The 24,145-nt window shown below is 35.3% G+C and overlaps 1 protein-coding gene across 5 annotated transcripts in view; it reads left to right on the top strand.

Moving 5' to 3' along the window:
• Positions 1–24,145, top strand: part of LOC18424388 (mechanosensitive ion channel protein 1, mitochondrial) — a 39,075-nt gene that overhangs the window by 1,133 nt on the left and 13,797 nt on the right. The window contains exons 2-7 of one of the 5 annotated variants that reach the window (XR_016040117.1): positions 2,154–2,202; positions 2,318–3,177; positions 3,663–3,940; positions 14,471–14,571; positions 22,721–22,835; positions 23,564–23,712. Coding sequence is in view for 2 of the 5 variants with exons in the window: in XM_006828975.4 (XP_006829038.2) it covers positions 2,348–3,177; positions 3,663–3,940; positions 14,471–14,571 (1,209 nt within the window). In the remaining 3 variants the exon portion in view is untranslated. Of the gene's footprint in view, positions 1–2,153; positions 2,203–2,317; positions 3,178–3,662; positions 3,941–14,470; positions 14,572–22,720; positions 22,836–23,563; positions 23,736–24,145 lie in introns of those variants that run through there. The other 4 variants (XR_016040116.1, XR_016040115.1, XM_006828975.4 and 1 more) reach the window with 4 other exon arrangements.

Raw genomic sequence — 24,145 nt, 5'->3', positions numbered from 1 at the left:
GATAGTACAGTCAATATTTATCTTGTTTTAGGTCATATAATGCCTTTCAACTTGTATACCTTAGCTTCTTCCCTTTTCAGAGCGTACACTGCTTTTGGAATCAAAATGAACTTCCACTTCCAAAACTTCAGTCATGGTGCTAATTTTTTGTATCATTTAGACACTGTTCAATTAATGTTGTGCAGTATTGTTCTGCAAATTGTTTAGGTGTGCAATAGAATTATCATACTTCTGATCCTTGGCTAGTACTTTTTGTTTAGATTTATCACTATCTCCATTTGACTTGATTTTCATTTATGTGCCCACTTACCAAAATGATTTCTTTTTTGGTCAGTACATTAACTCACATTAAATCTCATTTTCAATTATTTAAAGAGCATTAGTTTTTGTTGATTGCTTCATTCCTTTACTGTTATGTATCAAGCAAAATTATTTTGATGATCAGTTTTAGTTCTATGCATGTAATCTGTTATATCATTGTTGCATCTTGTGTCATTTAGTACATTTGACACTATACCGGTTTAAGGTTATGCTGAACCATCACAGTCATTTAATTGTACCAATATATCGTCCTGTTTTAACAAATGTCATCAATATCTCCTATATGGTAAGAAATCCCTTTGAGTAACACTACATTGTAATCAACTTAAGTCAGTCATTTGCGTTATAATTTATTTTTGTTCTTTAACTGGTCGTTGAATTTGGAAATAGAGTTAAGTCATTAATCTTAGACTTATAAACCTGAAACCTGTTCTTATTAATGATGTTGAAGCCAACTCTGTAGGTCCATATTGAATCAATGTTTAACATCTTTCTTAGGAGAATCTTGACAATGTTGTTGATCGGAAGCCAATATAAGTAACTCAATGTCAAGTAGATGACTTGATGGTCACACATGGAAATTACATGTCACAAGTGGTACTATTTGGGCCTGGATTCCCTTGAAGTAATAGAAATTTTGTTCACCTCAGTAATCCCACAACAAATGATTCAATGATGTGGTTAATAACTTATCAGAAGACTCTATGTTCAATGGTATAATTTGGGTTTCTTTTATCGCTAATGTCATTGTGCTTCACATAAGCTGAAAGATTGCATCTAGTTTGCCTTGTCCTAATTAGTTTTATGGTAAAATTTTCATTCATTTTGAGTTGCTTATTTGGCAATATTTGAAAAGGCACCCCGACTTGATAAGCTCGCTCAACACGAAAAAGGGACAGTGCAGACAACTTGAAAACAAGGTTCACATCAGCAACACTATATGAATTTGAAAAAGTTAGGCGACTTACTTTAAAGTCTTTGGACTTTTCCAATTTGGGCTGCTTTACTTTAATTGAGTGGGCTGACTTCTCAAATAAATAAGATCTGGGATTTCTATTTTCGTACTAGATAGGGGTGTTAAAGTTAATCTGAGCCCTTCTCAGTGCCCCTTTTCATTCTGCATCATCCCCTTAATACATTTATATTATATTGCACAATAATAGTAATAGAGTGTATAATAGTGCATTCTAGCAATATAACATAAAATATATCATCGAATACATTGTATGGTAATTATAACATATGCATCTACTATAGATTAAGTGAGAGAAGTTGCTAGCACCAAGAGCTATATTTTAATCCCATATGTCATGAGGAGTTTATTGAAATTACGACTTTGCCTTGTTAACTTGGCTTGGCACCATCTCATTTTTAATTTGGCTTCAAATTTTAAAGATGCGAATAGAAGATATTGGACTGTCCTTTCTTCTTCTGATTTGCGTTATTTTTCTATATTTGTTTGATTTTCCGATAGGGATTTTCATGTTGTTTTTCGTTGAGTAAATTTTGTTTTTATTTGCTTGGACTTGCATTCATTTAGAATTGGAACTCATTTGATTCAGGGTTTAGGGTGTTGACAATCTCTCAATTGGTATTTCTAGTTCAGTTTTTTGCTCTGCTGATTTTGGAATATCTGTAATGTCGTGAAGCTCTTAAAATTCAAGTGTCTTATAGATTCTGTTTTCAAAACTGTTCACATTCCTGGATTAAATCAAGTCATATTTATGGAAAACAAATATGGCATAAGCTCTTCATATTGTTGCCTTATTTATATGTCGGCGGTCTTGACCCTTCAATTGTAATCTTATTTTTCCTTGTTCAATTGAAATCAGGTGACAGGTTTTCTGAGATCATTTAGTCTATGAATCAACTCATATCACAGTATGTGCTACTTATCTCCCACACCTTCTTAGTGCAATTGATTATTGAAATAACGACCTAGTTTACACTCTGTGGTTTGTAACTTATGCACACATATTTGGTTTTGAATTTGCAGAATCCAAAATATTCAACAGCAGGTTGGTTGATGGCTAGAAATGGTGCTTTCCTCAGATCTCTGTATGATGGCATGAAGTGTTCTTGTAAACGCCATAAATTCCAGTCTTGCAACTCTATCATGGACAGTTTGAGCACTTCGCAGTTGTTTCCTAGATTATTGGGTGTACACGTTCTTAGTGACCACTCTGTGAATGACTGGCTTCCTCAAAGGTTTATAGGGGACACAGGGAACAGAACTTTGTTTTCTCCATCTTATGCAGATAGTGGATATTACAAAAGAGGAGTACTCTTATCCCCAATTTGTCTACTGAACCATGCACCAGTGAAAGGTGTTTTATGCTCTAGGATGGACAATATTCAAATTGGTCTAGGTGATTATTCCATGTATCACTCGTACTCATCATTTGTTGGTGGTAAGCGAGATAACCATAAAAAATCAGACGTGCCATCTGCCTCTAGTTCAGGAGAACCCAACATTGATGACAATGGCATTGGAAGTGACTGGGTTGACATGGCCAAGAATGCTTATAAGTCTGCTATGAATGCAGCTGTGGACATGGGAAGAAATACAAAGGAAACATATGATGAAGTCCTTCCCATCATTCAACAATATATTGATTCCTCTCCTGTTCTAAGAAATACAATTATTCCAGTGGTTGGGACAACCGTTGCAACTGCAATGGCTTGGATGGTCATGCCTAGAATACTTAGGAGACTTCACAAATACTCAAAGCAAGGTCCTGCCGCATTACTCTCAGGGCGATTGTCTCGTGACGAAGTTTCTTATGAGCAAAGTTTCTGGGGTGCTCTGGAAGATCCTGTACGATATCTAGTTACCTTTATGGCATTCTCACAATTGTGAGTGTTTAGTACTCAACTTACTTTCTATATTCCCCACTTGGAGTGTGCCTCCTTTTTTGCCAGATTACCACTATAGTATAATGGTTATGATTGTTATGCGATTGTAGATTAATTCAATAACTGGTATACAGATGGTACATGCTTTGTATTTGTTATATGATACCAGGCAAAACTGCTTATGAGAACACCAAGGACTATTTGTCTGTTAAAGATCTGCAATCGAGAACTGGAGAGTATAACACCTGTTGTAAGGGAAGTAATTACATATTGATTTAGTAGTCAGAATTAGTTCTTTAGTGTTAGAGTACTGATAGGAGATAATAGGTAATGTCAGGAATTTCTACTATGCTAAATATTGGTTCTTTTAGAGTGCATACCGGTGGAATGTAGGTCTTTGATCGTTCTCTCTTGCTTGTCATATTAGAAGTTTCTGTTTTATTTTCTGTTTCTATTTTAGTTGAGATTTGTTTTGTCTTATGCAGGGGTGTAATGATTGCACCAACTACTCTTTCTTCCCATTTTATCATACAAGCTTGGAGAGGTGCTTTTGTTCTTTCAGTCATATGGTTTCTATACAGATGGAAGACAAATGTCTTTGCTCGTATGCTTTCTTCCCATGTTATAACTGGGCTTGATCGAGAAAGGATATTGGCTTTAGACAGATTGTCTTCTATGGGTCTGCTAGTCCTTGGATTGATGGCTTCAGCTGAGGCTTGTGGAGTGGCTGTGCAATCTATTTTGACTGTTGGAGGAATTGGAGGTAAAGTTTCACTTCTTATGACAATATGAGCTTTCACAAGACATGATCTGCTATGGTACTCTTTAACTCTTTGTAGATTAAATGATTGTTTGTTATATGACTTATTTTTCGGGTTGCATCTTTAAATATATACATATGTACATGCCTTAATAAGTATGTACATACAACATACATGTGTATTGGTTTCGATAGGACTTATTCTAAATGTGTTTTACATCGGGCCCTTACTTAAGAAGGATTGTATTCAGATTGTTTCCTGAAAGAGTGGACAGCCATTAGGTTTCCTTAGCTCTCGGCCTCTTTTCACGTTAACTCACCATTTAATGGTGCGGTTGGTTGGCTGCTTCAAAGGTGATGCCCGGTGCTAGATTCAAGGCCTATGCGATTCTTGGTGACGATATTGTCATCGCAGTGCAAGCTACCTAGTCTTTGTCACCAACCATTTCTGGTTACTCAAGCACGCCTGAAGCTTACGTGCCAGGCCAGGGAGCTTGGTTTGCTTAGCTGACTAAGCGTCGAGAGCAAAGCTTCCTTTCCTTTAATGGCACAGGGAGAACCACAGAGGTATGAGTTTTAGCCACTAGGTCGCATTCTTCCCTAGTGAACGAAGGCTCTGGAGTGAAGGTAAAGCGGCATTCAATTACCTGAAGGAATGGATTTCTCATGAAACTATGAGTTGGTTCATCCTCGGCTGAGCAGTTTCAGGGATCTTTGGAACCTCAAGTAGAAGCCCGTTTACTTATGTCTTCTCATATGAATTTCTTGTCTCTAGCTATTGGAGATCCTAGTGCGGAGTGACAATGGGATTTATAGTATAAGAAGTAGAACTAGTACTAGTAGTGACAGTTCTTACCATATAAGAGGGAGATATAATACGGGGCTATTTTGCGGAGTTCCTTAGAGAGAGTTGTCTCGTGTCCTTAGGTATTCTCTATGGTTTAGCGTTTTTTCATCAAGGAACCTTAGCAACTTCTTCCATGTTGCCGATTCCGAGAGTCAAGGGAGTGAGCGAAGAGCTTCCCTACATCGTATTGAAAGGAAGCATTCTTCTTCAAAGGAAAAACAACCTGTAAGATAATTTTGTTTTTAATGGGTCTGAAAAAGTATCTAAAATGATCAAGTTTATATTCCTTACCTCAGGACCAAATTGGTTATTGGGCAGTCAAAATCGTGACATGCGTGTCTAAGGCTATCCCTATTCGTTCCTCTCGCATTACCTATGCCATATATCCTACTTTCTGGAGGGAGGGAGTTTGAGAGGGAAGCAGAAACAAGGAGAGAGCCGGTTATTAGGGACCCTACCCACTTATGGTGTGTGGACTTCGCCCTCCCGAAGTGAACCAGCGTCTAAACTGTCCTCTTAGGGCTTTGTATTTTCTCCTTGCGAGTTCTTTCTTCTCGACACTGGAGGAGGTCACGACTTCTTTCTTCTCGACAATACAGCAGGTCAGCTGTATCACTTTAGCAAGTGTATCATTTTTCTAGATATATAGCTGTTGTATCACGTGGTGGCTGCCTGCTCGCCTCCCCTTTTCCTGCCCAGACACAGAAGACAAAATGAATGATCTTACTGCCATTTCTTCTCCTTTTGTTCCATTTCTTCCATCCCGCACTATGCCTTCGTCCGTATGTATCTTCTTGCTTGGCTGGATGAAACGAACGGTCTTATTCTGCTTGCCCAGTGGCGTCAGTCAATGAAAAATTATCCGAATCGCAGTCAACGTGGGGGAAGCAACCGGGCAGGCCATTTCATTCTTCCACTTGAACTTCCCGGCACTAAACTACTTTCATTCATCGATATCAATACTGTTGCTTCACAGGTGTATGCTTGAAAGAATCGTTGGTCTTTCTATTTTGCAACTAGAAGTGGTAACACCCTTTTGTAATGCTGTTGGAAACGTTGGAAAGCTATTTCGTTCCTCCATGGTGGCTCACGTTTGTTGTCCTATCTCTTACGCTTGGGATGGAGGGTAGCTATGGAAGGTAGCTGGAAATCGAAGAAGGTAGCCCCCCCCCCCCCCCCCCCCCCCCCCCCCCCCCCCCCCCCCCCCCCGTGCGTGAGTTATATAAACAAGAGGTGGCTGGTGGTTACCCGTCCTATTTATATAATAGAAACGCATCAGAGGTAGCATTAGCGAGCCTGAGCCCAACGAGCTCTATACATACGTGTGTGTAATAATAGCTGCCTAAGAAAGAGGTCTTCCTCTTCTTCGACCCTCCAGTACGATAGAGTGTCTTGCTTTGCTCGACCCTCACCTGCCGAGGGAGAAGTGAGAGACAGTGAGCTCACTGACTGGCACACCAATGGACGAGCATGGGCTCAGTCTTCCTGTTTGTCTTTCCTCGGGCAGCAGCATTTCATCAAGGTAAAAAAATGAATGCTAAGTAAAAAAGTAGTCATTAGGCTGGTTGAACGCGCGAAAGAAATCACAAACAAATAAATAGGGTGGCCGAGATGCTAGGACAAGCTCTCCTACGAGGGGATATGGAATACATTTATGCTATGGAAAGAGAGGATCTTCAATGGATGGGCCGTGGATATCGACAAGGAACCTAGGCTGGGGTGCTCAAACTGTTTGCTAAATCTTCTTCTTCGTTCTTCAAGGCTTGGTCCTACTGGCCAATTGCATTGAACCTTCCCCCATACCATAGCTGGAGGGGATAGCGTATCTACAGAAGAGAGAGTACGGACCCGCCCGTATTTAGAATTTAGACGCAGCTCTAATTAGAGCCTGTGTTAAGCATGCTTCTTTGACACAAAACAAACTCTTTTTCCATGACAACAGTCATGACTATAAACATATGGTATGCCCTCAAAGGAAGTAGCAGCCAGTACTACAAGGTTGCACTTTGAATCCCTCTTTTTTTCGATCCGGTTAGATTCAGGCATGATACACTTTTTAGTTATTGGGAGAAGCCTAGTACTCTCTTTCAGATCCATGAAACAACTCTCAGAGATATGCAGAAGCGAAACAATCATCCTATTGATATAACTCCACTCCAATTGCCTCACACTCCTGCTTGTATACTTCAGCCACCTTACCATCCATGATGACTAAAGCATGTTGCCGTCATAATCAGAACCCGGATTTCTCCAAAGAATCTCCTAATTGTTCAATAGAAACTAGAAAGAGATTCTTTAACCAGAAAGAATTCAGTTACGGCGGAGGATAACCATCCAGAAGTTTTTACACAAATTGGATTTTAGGATCATAAATTGGGTTAAGACGGAAGAGTTTTTTCATCACAAATATATCATGGGTTCCAAATCCCTATTTTGCAATAATGACTTGAGTTCGTATAGGCATTTTTCATGCAGCTATTTCCATAGCTGCTATGGCTACAGTTTCTGGCATTCTGCCCCTTTGATGAAGTATTCAACCTGGTTTAATAACAAAAAACCCATTAGTTGAGAAGGGTTATTATATATCAATATCATACCTGCTGATTCAGGTATATTGATAGAGGGACGAAGAGATTGATGAGATCGAACTGGGCTACTCTCCAATCACCTCTGGACTCGACGTGGGACACTTGCCGAGGCATTGCGCCCTTGCCCTAGATATTGTAGTGGGCTCGAGCATGCTATAGCTATGCTGTCGACGGCTGGCTCCAAACCATAATAAACACATAGGTAGCCAGAAAGCAAAGTGTTAATACAACGGTCGTGCTAGGCTAGTTGTTGCTTCTTGCAAGAAAATTGATGCGCGTTCGTACATCGGCTTTCGCGCTAGGCTAGATGTTGCTACTTGCAAGAAAACGGATGCACGTTAATGCAATGGCTTTGCTTGTTGCTCGGTCATCGAGGAATTGAATATAATATCACTCTATCACGGTCGAGAGGTACGGATTAACAGCTGAACGTGGGGATCGCGGCAAAGAAATGCCCTTCCCTACCATCGTTGCCGGGTGAGTACAACGAAGGTTCATTCTACTCTACATCTATAGTAGCAGTAGCTAATTCAAAGGCTGAAATTGTTCGAACCAGAACTGAGACTTGAGAAAGATGTTCGGAGGGCAAACCCTGCATAGACCAAAAGATCGAGATCCATAGTCAAAGCCTATTTCGGATCTAGATTGACCTTCGTACTCGACTACTGTATGTTGAAGAGGGAAAGGAGTGAAACCACTCAACTGATGAGGAGGGTCATATCCCTTGGTTTGAACAATTTAAGGCCATATATATATATATATATATATATATATATAATTCTCCATTGAAAGTTACGGATGAGTACCTTTAGACCAACCTCTTACGTCTTCTACGTCCTTGACGGCTCTTCTTGGCCTAAGCGGACAACTGACTGGGCGACAACGGTCTCAACGCTCGGACTAACTTTTCTAATGGTGGACTTTTATCAGATTCCTAACGCTTAAGGTATTATAACTTCTTAATAACAATTTTTAAATAAAGAATCTACTTGAATCTGGCTCTGATACCAACTAATAGCACTTTGAGAATAAAGAACAAAGAAGAAATCATGATTGAAAACATAGAAAACCAGATTCAAAATTGGAACATACCAAAAGTCCCAATATTTGATATTTATAAAAAAGGCACCTTTGAATTAAAAACAGGATATCTATAAAAACAGTAGAACAAAGTCTATCTGTTCAAAGTGATCAAGAAAATTTCCAATTATTATCCAATAAAATAATTCAATTTCATCTAAAGAAAGAATATAAATATCTACATATAGGATTAATACAAATAGCAGTAAAACCACTTACAAGACTAGGATTAAATAACTCTATACTTTTATGCTTAAGAGATAGTAGGCATAATCAGTTTGCAGACTCATTATTAGGAATAGTAGAATCAAGCCTATGTAGTGGCCCAGTTTACTTTAACTGTTTCCCTACCTATTCTGTATCACTAAGTGATCCTAATATACTTAAAGTATTAACTCGTAATTTAAAAACTCAAGGGTTTGATATGAACCCAGGATCCCAAAATATAGCTTTAATATATAGAATTTGCTATAAAGTAATGAATACATTAAGTCCTAATATTTTACAGGTAGATACTAAAGGTAAAACGATATTTTTCGAAACAAATGTAGAAAAATCAAATACAATAGTACCAAAAACAATAGAATGGTCTCAGATTGTATTGTCAAAACCATAATGAAAACCAGAAACATAAAACCCCTATAAACAAATGTCCTAATCAATTATAGAACATGCTGATGGAAATGTAGAATTACAGTTCAGTAATAATAATAGGAAAGCCAAAGATGACATGGCTTTAAGTCCAATTAAAAAAGTTGCTATACCAGCAAGATACTCTACTTCTTCATTAAGAGAAGAACCAACGATACAGGGAGTAATAAGAACTCAGAATAATATACATATACCAGAATATAAATGCATAGAGACTGAGTCTATAAATAATAATAACTTCGATTTAGATTTCCAAGTATTAACACTGCAGGCTTCAGAAAAGGTAGATTATGAATTCTTAAAAAATGATTACCTATCTGAACAAAATAAAGAAATAAGAAATTGGTATTTGAAAGAATTTTCACAAGAGCTGCTTAATGTGATTCATAAAAAAGATAATAAATTTATAAAAAATAATAAGCATAATATTTGCTTCTTTGATTGGTTAATCAAAACCCTCAAAGAAATAGAAGTTCCAATCCCAGATTTTGGAATAAATACTCTAAAATCACAATATCAGGTATTTCATACTTGTGAAAGGGAAAATATTTCTAGTATACATCCTCCAGAGAAATCTCTTCAAATGAAGAGCGCTGATAAAAGTTCATCAGAATCTATGACTGTTACAGAAACCAAGGCCGTACCTTATAAGATGAACCCTGGAGAGCATGTTCATAAAATAGAATTGTTACCGCATATTATGGAATAAAATAATTATACTAATCTTTGTTTCAAAACAATAGGAAAGCAAACAACTAGAATAGAAAATATTATAAGACAATCTCAAGAAAAAATAGAGGAAAAGAAGAAAGCAGTTTTATTTAAGCCACCTCCTGAAATCAATAAAAATAGATTTAACGTAAGAGAAAAAGAGGATAATGCAAAACTTGTAAACCAGCTCGTAACAAAATTATCCCAAATGCAAATAAAAGATAGTAAAGGGAAAGGGATTATTCTTAAAGAATCGGAGGCAATGACTCTCCAAGAAGAACCAATAATCCATAATACTATAGAAAATTTAGAAAATGCTTTCAAAGAAGAAACTCATAATAAAACTCTTAATATCAATAGAATTGATCATGGAAGACGATGGATCCCTACTGCTCAAAAAAAAATGTACCATACTCGGCCTACTCCTGTAGATATTCAATTTGAAGAAGATTTAATATCACATACAGTGTCATATTCTGGCAGAACTATAGTAAATTGGAATATAGATGGAATGTCAGACCATCAAATACTGGACACTATGAAACATATGACAATGTACTTATCTGCCTGCAAAATTGCAGGAAATCTTGCTCAAGAAGTTGCAAAAGCCATAGTATGTGGTTTCACTGGATGGCTTAGAGGTTGGTGGGATTTTCATATGAATGAAATCACTAAAAACCAGATACTTAATGCTACTAGGCAATGGGTTGTAAAAAATGACCAAAACCAAGACATACCTTACAGCGAAAGTGACGCTGTTAATACTCCTATATATACCATAAACCTCCATTTCGTAGAAAGTACATCTTTATTAGAAGCTAGATCAGAATATTTACTTTCTAATCTAAGATGCCCTACATTATCACATTCTAAGTGGTATAAAGATGTATTTTTCTCTAGATTATTAACCAGAGAAGACAGCAGTGCTGATCACTAGAAAGAAAAATTTATTGCTGCCTACCTTATCTCTTTGCAGAAAAAGTCCAAAACAGACTCAAAAATAAAAATGGGGGAATAATACCATATTCTTCATATACATTAGGAGAACTCTCTGCTGAAATATGTGTTGAAGGACTTGCCCTGTGTACAGACCTGAAATTGAGAAAGCAATTAGATAAACAAAAAATGACAGGAAAAAAGGAATTAGGAGATTTTTGTGCACAGTTCGGATATAGTATTAATATCTCTCCAAATAAAGCACATAAGAAAAGAAGAATAGATAATAGAAACAAAAAATATAAAAACCCAAAAATAAAAAGTGATAAAAAAGAAAAATTTATTAAAAAATTCTCTGCTAAAAATAAATACAAAAAGGGAAAAAAGAAATTACCTGTTTGCTACAAGTGTGGAAAAATAGGACTCTATAAAAGTAATTGTAAAGTAAAAAAGAAAATAGATACTCTAATATTAGATGAGAATATAAGAAATCAAATATATGATATTATCTAATTGTATAATAGTTCTGATGAGAGCTCTTCCAGCATTTCTACAAATAGTAGTAATGAATCATTAGTTGGAATAATTACAGATGAAGATGTAATTCTAGAAAGTTCTAAAACAGATAAAGAATCATAAGATAAAATGAAGGGTTGTTATTGCAATACTCTTACTAATGAAGAAAATCTAATCTTAGATTTAGTAGATCAAATAACTGATTCAGATAAAAAGAGAGAAATAATAACTCAGTATATAAAGATAGCAAAAGATAAGCCTGCTTCTTTAATAAAACCACCAGAGGAATATAGTTTCTCAGAAATAATTAGAAGAATTAATAGAAGAGAAGATATTCATAGAGAACCTACCATTCCAGAATTAAAACAAGAAATTAATGAAGTTAAAACAGACATTCAACATTTACGAAATAGAATTAGAATTTTAGAATTAAATACTGAATTCTCAGAAAATCTATCAGAAGATGAGGAACTAGACTTTGATCCATTGATAAAATCTCATAAATTAATAACCACTGATATACCTGAAACTTGTGAGTCTAATAAAGAAACAGTAGAAAATAATAATTGCTTAAACATAATAAATAGAGTAATTACTCAAAAATGGTTTACATTAATAAAAATCATAGTAAAAAATGAGTATAGTTTCCAATCTTTAGCCTTGATAGATTCAGGGGCCGATCTAAATTGTATTAATGAGGGATTAGTCCCTACTAAATATTTTGATAAAACAACACAAATACTTAATATTGTTGATGAAAGCAGACTAATTATTAATTATAAATTATCAAATACAGCCGTTTGTAATAATGGAAATTGTTTTGAACCACCATTCATCATGGTTAAAGGGCTAAGCCAATCAATAATACTTGGAGCACCATTTCTTAGTATACTTTACCCTTTAACAATAGATAGTACAAGAATTGAATCAAGTATAGATGGTCATAAGATAAAATTTGAATTTATAGATAAATCTAAAATAAAGGAAATCAATAATGTAAAACAAAATATGAAAAATAAAGAAAATTTTTTGTGCTATTTAAAAACAGAAGTAAAATATAAACAAATAGATGAGCAATTATCTCTTCAAGAAACTAAAAGAAAAATTGAAGAAATCCGGAATAAGATTGAAACAGAAGTTTGTAATGAATTACCTAATGCTTTCTGGGAAAGAAAGAAACATATGATAAGCCTACCATATGAAGAGAGATTTGAAGAAAGTAAAATACCTACAAAAGCTAGACCTATTCAAATGAATGCAAGACTTTTAGAGATATGCAAAAAAGAAATAGATGAATTATTAAATAAAGGGTTAATAAGGAAAACTGCATCTCCATGGAGCTGCTCTGCATTCTATGTAGAAAAAGCAGTAGAAAAAGAAAGGAGTTCCAAGACTTGTGATTATAAGCCTTTAAATAAAGTACTTAAATGGATATATATATATATATATATATATATATATATATATATATATGAAAACAATAGAGTCAGCCAGGCTGCTTAGATAACTGTCTCAGCCAATGGCCCAGATTGAATCTGGGCCGATCTAATGGTCACTACTTCATTTCGTATTTTAATTTTAATTTTTTCACAAATCCAAATCACTTGAAATTTTAAGCATCCATTCTTCTCATCAAGGCACACCTAATAAAAATATTAAAAAAATAATCCAAAAAATATAAATTGATCAAAATACCCCTACAAAGGTTTGAGGGTACTTTGGTCAACTTATTTTTTGCAAATTGTTTTTTGATATTTGTATTAGATTCTCTAATTTTTAAAGAATATACGTCCAAAATTTCAAGTGATTGGATTTGTAGAAAAAATTTGAAATTAAAATACGAAACGGAGTCGTGACCATCACATCGGCCCAGATTCAATCTAGGCCATTGGGCTGAAATAGTTATCTAAGCAGTCTAGCTGACTCTCTCTCTCTCTCTCTTTCTATATATATATATATATATATATATATATATATAGAGAGAGAGAGAGAGAGAGAGAGAGTATTTTAATGATGTATGTCCTTCCTCAGTTCCTGCCCTTCTCTTGTGTTTCTCTCTATAGGTGTATGTGAAAATGAACAAAAACAGGTAATACAGTTTAAGGGTAAAAAAGTCTTTTTGTCTCGATAACACTAATTCATCGCAGATCAGCTACACTAGGTAAAGTGCTAATGTCGACATCATACATGGATATGCTGTCTGAAATGATGCCCACAAAGTGGTATATCGGATATGACATGTCCGTACAAGTCCATACAACTTATCTCTCTCTCTCTCTCTATATATATAGTATAAAAGTATCTTCTGTCTTTTTTAATAATAAAACTAACATAAAAATAAAACATGCATGTTCCGAATTGCAGAACGCTTGTCCAACAGTGCACACACATGCATCAAATATTTAGATGTCCAATTGGATATATTTCCAGTTAATTGCACGTGTATCTAGTATTTGGACAGTGTCATTGTGTTAACGTCAAGAAACACGTCTTCATACAATCCGTGCAATACACACTGTAGACACTTGAGCTGCATCTAGTGGCATGTCTAGCTTGTTGAGACATGTGCATCTGACACACATCACTGTAACATAGCTTTCCAAAGATGGGTAACATATCAATGGACTTGCTGTCACAATTCACAAAACATATGGTTGCTAAAAGGGAAAGATGCATGAATTGTTAGACATTCATTATTCACTTTTCCATATTTCTCACATTTGTTAGCCTATAACATTGTTAATAATTGTATAAGAAATTCCTAGCATTGTGAATGGATCAATGGAAAGCATTATACTCTAGTGCCATTCCAGCTTGATTTTAGAGTGTTTTGCATGGCAAATATTTTGTTTACTACAAATAATCCTCTGTTAAGTATTTTTTTTTCTTTGTAAATATAAACTGAAATTGCTGGACCAATATTATCTTGTGAATTTCTCACATGGTTATTTGATCTTTAAATTTGATTTAAGCTATTTGTATTTTCTCTTCTTCTTTTTCTATAATTGCCGTAGTTTGATTAGCCAACCCCAAATAATTGGGATAAGGCTTGGATGATGTTGATGATGAATTGCTGTAGTTTTATTCAAGTTATGTCTCCTACATGCAAAATGGAATTAGCTTGCTTATGCAACTTATTTTTTTCTTCTCTACAAAATGTTTGAAGTTAATTTTCTCTTTGCTTGGATTTTCATCTTTAAACAGGAGTGGCGACTGCTTTTGCTGCTCGAGACATTCTTGGGAATGTTCTCAGTGGTTTGTCTTTGCAATTTTCGAAGCCCTTTACGATTGGTGACACTATAAAAGTAACATTTTTGGACACTATCTTTGTTCCTATGAATTATGGTCATATTTTTATTGATTAGGTATGCCTCAGTTGGATTAGTGTCACTCCCCAAGAATTTACAATATTGATATTCCTGAGATGTGACAGTCAAAATATATATACATCTCTTTTTAGAACAAATTTACAATGGCGAATTTTTACAAAGTAACAAAAGAAAGTTTAAGCAGAACTACAATATCTTCCAAAGTTGATCCTGACGAGCACTCAAAATGAAACCGCAGTTATCTTGAAAAAATGTTTACCATAGTTTGATGAGTTTGGTTACTCAGTAAATGATCATCATAATCTTAAAAATAATCATGATTGAAAGATATCAATATTTTCAAAAAGGAGATCTATTAACAGAAATGCATTAACAGTTTCACTTTAAAAAATACATAATTAAGTATAATCCGAATAATTGAAATGCATATAACATTTTAACGGCAGTGCATAATTCAAAGGATTTCACAAATTACCTTACTGGCGTCCCAAGCAGGTCACTTATATACGCCATCAGCGTCCTGATGGGTCCACTTAATCCCTATCGGCATCCTAGATAGGTCCATTTAATCCCTATAGGTCCATTTATACCTCATCAACATGCCGGATGAGTCCACTTAATCTCTACCGACGTATCGGATAGGTCCACTTATACCTCACCGGTGAACCTGATGAATCCACTTGCATACTTAAAGTATTTCTAAATCTCTTTAAACATTCGAAAGCAGCAATATCATGTACTCAACATATCACTGAAATTATTAATATGAATTTCACTGAAACCATTAATAACAGTTACTTTCAATAACATTTCAAAAATACCCAGTCAAATATTTTGGGCTCAAATTCAGAAAGGTAACAATTTGTAAAGACATTTTAGCATAATTGCTAATCTAATATGTATAGAAAAACTCTTATAGAAACTCAAGAATACGGAATTATCACAATTTATGGGATATCAATTTACAAATAAACATTTCACAGACAATGCTATAATCAAATGCAAAAATATCAGTTTTCAAATAATAAGGCAGTCATTTGCACATGAATTTTACAATGTCTAAATATTCAAAAACAGTAGAAAGAAATCTCACAATTTTACTAAGAGCAGAAATATCGCATTTATTTCTAATAATTTTACAGTATCTACAATTCTCTAACAATAAACAAGTAAATAAATTTATTTCTAAGAATTTACAGCATTTAAAATTTCTAACATAGATAAAATATCACACTTTTATTAAAAGATTATTTTTCAAAATAATGAGGTCGCTTGCGCATAAAATTTATCGTGCCTAAAATTTATGATAATAAGCAGAAGTAATTATTTCATTTTATTTTTAAAAAGAACGGATTATTTTTCAAGATCATAAAGTCACTTACCTAAAATACTTGAGAGGGAGCTTCCAATAAAAATTCGGCTAGAGAGAGGAGCTCACTGCTTTTCGATTAGAGAGAAAAAGATCTGTGTGTTGGGAGAGCTTATACAAAAGTTCTTTAGGGTGGGAGTCCTCACCTCTCTTATTTAAATTCTTAAGACACTAGTATATTATTTATTAAGCTCCACCTCATACATGAGGTGTGACGATATTATTAAACGTGAAACATTTAAGCACCACGTCAACTAAAGGACGTGGTAATGAAGGGAAAAAGTCAACAAAAGTGGTGATGGTCCCTAAGGACCATAATACTTATATCGACCATCACGCTATAAAGAATTATTTATTTATTTATTTTTGAAAGTTACATTCTTTCCCCCTTAAAGAAATTTAGTCCTCTAAATTTGTGTACCTAATTACTGAAAAAGATAGGGATATTTTTTTCTAATATAGTTTTCTTATTCCCAAGTCGACTCCTCTCTTGAATGGTACTGCTATAATATACGAACCAAAGGAATCTCCTTGTTGCGTAACACTTATACCCTTCTATCCAGTATCAAAATCGGTTGCTCAATGAAAGATGGGTTCTTCCTGATCGGTAAAGGTTCATATTTCAAGATATGGGATGGGTCGAGCTGATATTTCATAGTGATGATACATGGAAGACATTATGGTCGTTTGCCAATTCGAGTGGTAAGGCAAGTCTATAAGCGACACCTCCGATTCTCTTCAGGATTTCAAATGGTCCGATGTAACATGGGCTCTGCTTTCCTTTCTTGTCAAATCTCATAATGCTTTTTATTGGTGAGATCTTTAGGAAAACTCGATTATCTTCTTCAAATTCAAGATCTCTCCGTCGGTTATCAGCATAACTCTATTGCCGACTCTGAGCTGTCATGAGCCTTTCTCGAATGAATGCTTCTTATCTGTGGTTACCTGGACAATTTCTGGCCCCAAAAGCTTTCTTTCACGAACCTCGTCCCAACAGATGGGTGACCTGCATTTCTTTCCATACAAGGCTTCATATGGTGCCATATGAATACTGACTTGGAAGCTATTATTATAAGCAAACTCAATCAGGGGTAAATGGTCATCTCAGCTTCTTGTAAAGTCAATGACACAGGCCCTCAGCATATCTTCCAAGGTTTGGATGGTCCTCTCAGATTGTCCATCAGTTTGGGGGTGAAAGGTAGTGCTAAAGGTGAGTCTCGTCCCCATGGCTGACTGTAGCCTAGCCCAAAATTTAGAAGTAAACTGAGTATCCCTGTCCGATATAATCTGACCGGAACTTCATACAACCGTACTATTTCCTTAATGTACAATTGGGCCAGTCGATCCAAAGTGTATGTCGTGCGAATCGGCAGAAAATGGGCAGTTTTGGTCAGCCGGTCCACAATGACCCAAATGCTATCATGTCTTGAATTTGTTTTAGGCAAGTCAGAGACAAAATCCATAGAGATGTGCTCTCACTTCCACTCTAGCACGGGAAAAGACTGCAACAACCCAGCGGGCCATTGATGCTCAGCTTTTACTTGCTGTCATGTCAGGCACTTAGACACAAATAGTGCTACCTCTTTTTTCATATTATTCCACCAAAAGGTTTTCTTCAAGTCCGGATACATTTTAATACTTTCGGGATGTATCGTATAACGAAAGTGATGTGCTTCTTCCAAGATAGCTTTCTTCACACTCTCTTCATTTGGGACACAAATCCGACCTTTGAATCTTAACAAATCCTCACTACATATAGAGAATTCTTCTCTCTTTCCCAGCTTCACTTCTTCTACAATTGTTATATGCTAAGGGTCTTTTTTTTGTGCCGATCGAATCTGTTGGATTAATTGGGGTTTTGCCTTAATGTTGGCAATCATACTTACCACACCATTAATGGACGGAGTAGGATGCCAATCCACTATTTCCTCTAACAATCTCATTTCTTGGATCATTAGATGAGCTAAGACTCCCGTAGATTTTCTAGTTAGAGCGTCGGCCGCAACGTTAGCTTTTCCTGAATGATAATGAATTGTACAATCATAATCTTTTAAGAAATCCATCCATCTTATTTATCGCATATTTAAATCCTTCTGAGAGAAGAGGTATTTCAAGCTCTTATGATCTGTGTATATTTCGAACTCTTATGATCTGTGTATATTTCGAATTGTTCACCATATAGATAATGCCTCCACATTTTCAAAGCGAATACTATTGTAGCCAGCTCCAAGTCATGAATTGGATATTTTTTTTCATATTCTTTCAACTGTCTAGATGCATATGCCACTAGTTTCCCATATTGCATTAATACACAGCCCAAGCCTTTATGTGAAGCATCACTATAAATCACAAATCTCCCACTCCCCTCAGGAATAGTTAAAATAGGTGTTGAAGTTAATCGAACTTTTAGTTCTTGAAAACTCTCCTCACAATCACTTGTCCACTCAAATTTGACATTTTTCTGTGTTAATCGAGTCAATGGGGTTGCGATTCGAGAAAATCCTTCTACAAATTTTCTGTAATATCCTACCAATCCTAAAAATCTTAGAACTTCAGTCAAATTACTTGGTTGTTTCCAATTAACAACGGCTTCAACCTTTGAAGGATCAACTGATAGACCTTCCTTTGATATGACATGCCCTAAAAATGTCACTTGTTGAAGCCAAAATTCACATTTACTAAGTTTGGCATACAATTTCTTTTCTCTTAATATTTACAATACCATTCTTACATGCTGCTCATGTTCCTTCTGATTCTTGGAATAAATTAAAATATCATCGATGAATACCACAATAAATTTATCCAAAAAGGGCTTAAAGATCCGATTCATCTAATCAATAAACGCAGCCGGTGCATTGGTTAATCCAAAAGGCATGACTAAAAATTCATAATGGCCATACCTTGTTCTGAAAGCTATCTTGGGAACATCTTCACTTTTAATCTTAAGTTGATGGTATCCAGATCTAAGATCAATTTTTTAAAACACTTGTGATCCTTGTAATTGATCAAATAAATCATTAATTCTAGGTAATGGATACTTATTTTTCACTGTCACTTAGTTCAACTATCTATAATCGATACACAATCTCATGGTCCCATCTTTCTTTTTAACAAACAATACCGGAGCATCCCAAGGTGACATACTGGGCCAGATAAAACCTTTACCTAATAATTTTTCCAATTGTTGTTTAAGTTCCTTAAGTTCTGCAGGTGCCATTCTGTAAGGTGCCTTAAAAATTGGGGCTACCCCTGGCAATAATTCAATAAAGAATTCAATTTCCCTGTCAGGCGGTAATCCTAGCAATTCTTCAGGGAAAACGTCGGGAAATTCTCGGATAACCGGAGTGGTATCCAAATTTATCTCCTCCTTCCTATCGTCTTTGATATAGGCAAAAAAGTCTTGACACCCTTTTCGAAGGAGGCGATTAGCTCGAATACAGGAGATTAAATATGATGGGGAGTCTTTTTTGATACCATTGAAGTAAAATACTGGTTGATTCGGAATACTAAAGGTAACCATTTTCTTGTAACAATCAATACTTATATGGTATGCAGAAAGCCAATCCATGCCTAAGTTTACATCAAAATCTTGAATTTTTAGGAGTATTAAATCAACCAACAGTTCCTTTTCTTCTATCTTTATTACACAGGATTTGTACACTATATTGGTGTCGCTTGAATTTCCCATCGGTGTGGTTCTAGAATGTATTCTAATTGTTTTGGTTCTACCTTTAAGTGGCATGCAAAGTGTGGTGACACAAATGAATGAGTAGATCCAGGATCAATCAAAACATGAGCTACGTTTTGGAAGATAATAAGAATACCTCGGATCACTGATTTTGAGGCCTGAGCGTCTTGCTGGGTGATCGCAAATACTCTTCCCTTCATCTGAGGCTTTTGAGCTATCTCTCCTTTCTTTGGAAGCTGTTGCATCTGTAAGCTAGGACATTCTTTAATCCGGTGCCCCAATTTTCCACATTTAAAATAGGCTCCAGTATTCCAATAACAAGGGCTCAATTTATGCTGTTTCCCACATTTTTTATATGGTTCTATTGGGCTTTGAAGTGGCAAGGGCCTTGGCTTCTTGTTTGCCCTTTCAAACTGTTGTCGATTAGATGGTGTGGGTCTAACCTGACTTTTTTGATTTTTTATCTTTTGGTAATCTTCAAAATTTTTTTCGCCAATTTGGGCTCGATCCACTATTTCAGCATAAGTTCTCAATTTTAAGATTGATATTCTGCTTCTAATAGCTGGTCTGAGACCCCTTTCAAATTTTTTCACCTTTCTTGCCTTATTGTTAATCATATGTGGTGCAAACCTGGCCAATTCAGTAAATTTGGCCTCGTACTGTGCTACTGTCCGGTTTCCTTGGATTAATTCCCAAAATTCCATTTCTTTTTTGTCTCGAATAAAATCTAGGAAATACTTTTCATTAAATGCCTTTAGAAATACTTCCCAAGTCAAGGTTTTTTTTTTTTGACCAATAGTCTTTTTGTCATTCGCCACCAATGTTGTGCTTCACCTTCTAACATAAAAACTACCAAGGCCACCTTCTTATCATCAGGACATTCCATTACCTCGAATATCTTCTCCAATTGCATAATCCATCCCTTGGCTTCCAGTGGGTTTACAGCACCCTTAAAAGAAGGTGGGTTCAATTTTTTAAATTGTTCGATATTACTCCCACAATTTCTCGTAACTGACTGCCTGGGTGAATTGTTGTTTTCTATCTGATGTTGCATTAGAGCAACCATATTTTCCAAGGCTTTGTGAATTCCTTCCATATTAGCTTCAGCTATTCTGGATCTTGACTTCGTCCCGGTCTGTACACGCAATAAATGTGATTTTAAGTACATTCTTTTTAAATTTCTTAAGAATCTTAAACTTATTGCTCTGATACCATAATTGTCAAGCCCGAAGAATTTACAATACTGATATTCCTGAGATGTGACAGTCAAAATATATATACATCTCTTTTTAGGACAAATTTACAATGGCGAATTCTTACAGAGTAACAAAAGAAAGTTTAAGCACAACTACAATATCTTCCAAAGTTGATCCTGACGAGCACTCAAAAGGAAACCGCAGTTATCCTGAAAAATGTTTACCATAGTTTGATGAGTTTGGCTACTCAGTAAATGATCATCATAGTCCTAAAAATAATCATGATTGAAAGATATCAATATTTTCAAAAAGGAGATCTATTAACAGATTCACTTTCAAAAATGCATAATTAAGTGTAATCCGAATAATTGAAATGCATATAACATTTTAACGGCTGTGCATAATTCAAAGGATTTCACAAATTACCTTTCTGGCGTCCCAAGTAGGTCACTTATATACCCCATCAGCGTCCTGATGGGTCCACTTAATCCCTATCGGCATCCTAGATAGGTCCACTTAATCCTTGCAGGTCCACTTATACCTCATCGGCGTATCGGATGAGTCTACTTAATCTCTACCGGCGTACCGGATAGGTCCACTTATACCTCACCGGTGAACAGGATGAGTCCACTTGCATACTTAAAGTATTTCTAAATCTCTTTAAACATTCGAAAGCATCAATATCATGTACTCAACATATCACTGAAATTATTAATATGAATTTCACTGAAACCATTAATAATAGTTACTTTCAATAACATTTCAAAAATACCCAGTCAAATATTTTGGGCTCAAATTCAGAAAGGTAGCAGTTCGTAAAGACATTTTAGCATAATTGCCAATCTAATATGTATAGAAAAAATCTTATAGAAATTCAAGAATGCGGAATTATCACATTTTATGGGATGTCAATTTGCAAATAAACATTTCACAGACAATGCTATAATCACATGCAAAAATATCAGTTTTCAAATAATAACGGTCATTTGCACATGAATTTTACAATGTTTAATATTCAAAAACAGTAGAAAGAAATCTCACAATTTTACTAAAAGCAGAAATATCGCATTTATTTTTAATAATTTTACTGTATCTAACATTCTCTAACAATAAACAAGAAAATAAATTTATTTCTAAGAATTTACAACATTTAAAATTTCTAACATAGATAAAATATCACACTTTCATTAAAAGATTATTTTTCAAAATAATGAGGTCGCTTTTGCATAAAATTTATCGTGCCTAAAATTCATGATAATAAGCAGAAGTAATTATTTCATTTTATTTTTAAAAAGAACGGATTATTTTTCAAGATCATGAAGTCACTTACTTAAAATACTTGAGAGGGAGCTTCCGATAAAAATTTGGCTAGAGAGAGGAGCTTACTGCGTTTCGACTAGAGAGAGAAAGATCTCAGTGTGTTGGGAGAACTTATACAAAAGTTCTCTAGGGTGGGAGTCCTCACCTCTCCTATTTAAATTCTTAAGACACACTATTATATTATTTATTAAGCTCCACCTCATACATGAGGTGTGACGATATTATTAAACGTGAAACATTTAAGCACCACGTCAACTAAAAGACGTGGTAATGAAGGGAAAAAGTCAACAAAAGTGGTGATGGTCCCTAAGGACCATAATACTTATATGGACCATCACACTATAAAGAAATATTTATTCATTTATTTTTTTTTTTTTTGAAAGGTTAGGATTGTTACAATTAGGTAGATGTTTGATTGATCCTATATTTTTTGGAAAGTTAAATGTCAAAGCAAAACATCAGGAAGGTGTAAATTTCTTTATGAGGACTTCATTGGAAGCTAGTCTCATTAGTTTTACTTGCAACCAACAATGGATTTCCTGGGATTGATAGGAATGAACGGTGAGGTAGCTGCAGAAATAGGGGTTTGGGAACTGGAGCCTAATGGTGTGACATAGCAAGGGGTGTAATGGTAGAAGCTGAGGACACTGAAAAGGACTGGGACAAGGTGAGGGTCTGGTGTTTACGAAAATGTAAGAGAGCTTTTCTAAAAAGGAACCCACATAGTTAGGAAATCCACCCTTTACAACCCTTTCTAATGTTAACCTTTGTATTTTCAATGGTCGTGAATTGTAGATAATCATACACACACAACACATATTACATCTTCACATAGCTTCTGTTTCACATGTTTAAAAATGTCTTGAGTCTCGTGTAAGTTTTCTTAGTTGATTTGTTTATATGATGTTGTGTATGCAAATCACTTGCATGCATTTTACATGCTTAATGATGCCACAGTTGACACCTACTTGTAGTATTTATTATCATGAAATCCTGAGTATGTGGCCTGATATATTAGCTTACAATGGGTACTTTAGGAGAGAAACATGTGTGCTGGGGTGTGTTCTAATATGAAACTAACAAATTACAGAATGAATTAAGTAAAACAAACATAATGCTTGTTATGTATGTACTTGTCCCTCATATTATTCATCTTAGGGAAAATTTGCCCATAGTCTGTATGAAAGAATATATAGAACGTCCTTGTTGAGTCGGGATGATGTGAGCAAGCTTAAGGAACAGGAGGGTCTTGGATCTGGTAAATTATACATGTTTATATCAGTCCTACTAGCGTCTATATCATTCACACTCTTCAGTGACCTCCTCATAGGTTTAGTGGAGTTTGTTCCAGAAAATTCCAGCTTGTATTGTATGTCATGAATATTTTCATTCCAGGTGAGGTCTGTATGTGAATCAAATTTTTTAGGAGCATTGAAGATCCTGAAATTGATCAAACGAAAAGTTACACGAAAACAAAATGGATGCGGCATGTTATTGCAGTGGGGTTCTGGAACTTTGTTGAATGGCTCTGACAAAAAGAAAAACAGCTTCCTATGTATTGAAGGTGGTTGTGGTTGTCTCTATTGAAGAGCTTGAATTTCTTACTTATCCAATTTTTTGCATATAAACACCTAAATAATGATTTCCCTTTGTGAAACTTATTCTTTAATGGGTGTGGTTTGTATAAGGTTTCAACCTCAAACAATAGAATTAAGGCACACCTCCAAAGCTCATCGAAAAATGTAATTTTGGTGTCAGAAATTTCAATGATGACCTAAAAAACTAATTCACATCTAATTATGAAATTTAAAACTCAAAAAATGGAACTAATCGAGCAAATATATAAACACATGAATATCTTGAGAATGGACGGTCTAGATAATGTATTACAAGATGTGCCATTTTTGGTGCTTTAAAATCTTTATTTATTTATTTTTTCACATCCGTATATCTCGAGGTTGAGATGATCAATTATTG

Source organism: Amborella trichopoda, chromosome 9 (genome assembly GCF_054954075.1).
Source record: "Amborella trichopoda isolate Santa Cruz 75 chromosome 9, AtrichopodaSantaCruz75HAP2 v2.0, whole genome shotgun sequence".
Classification (NCBI taxonomy): domain Eukaryota; kingdom Viridiplantae; phylum Streptophyta; class Magnoliopsida; order Amborellales; family Amborellaceae; genus Amborella; species Amborella trichopoda.
Note: the sequence above shows the minus strand (reverse complement) of the source record. Positions and strands in the feature narration are given on the sequence as shown.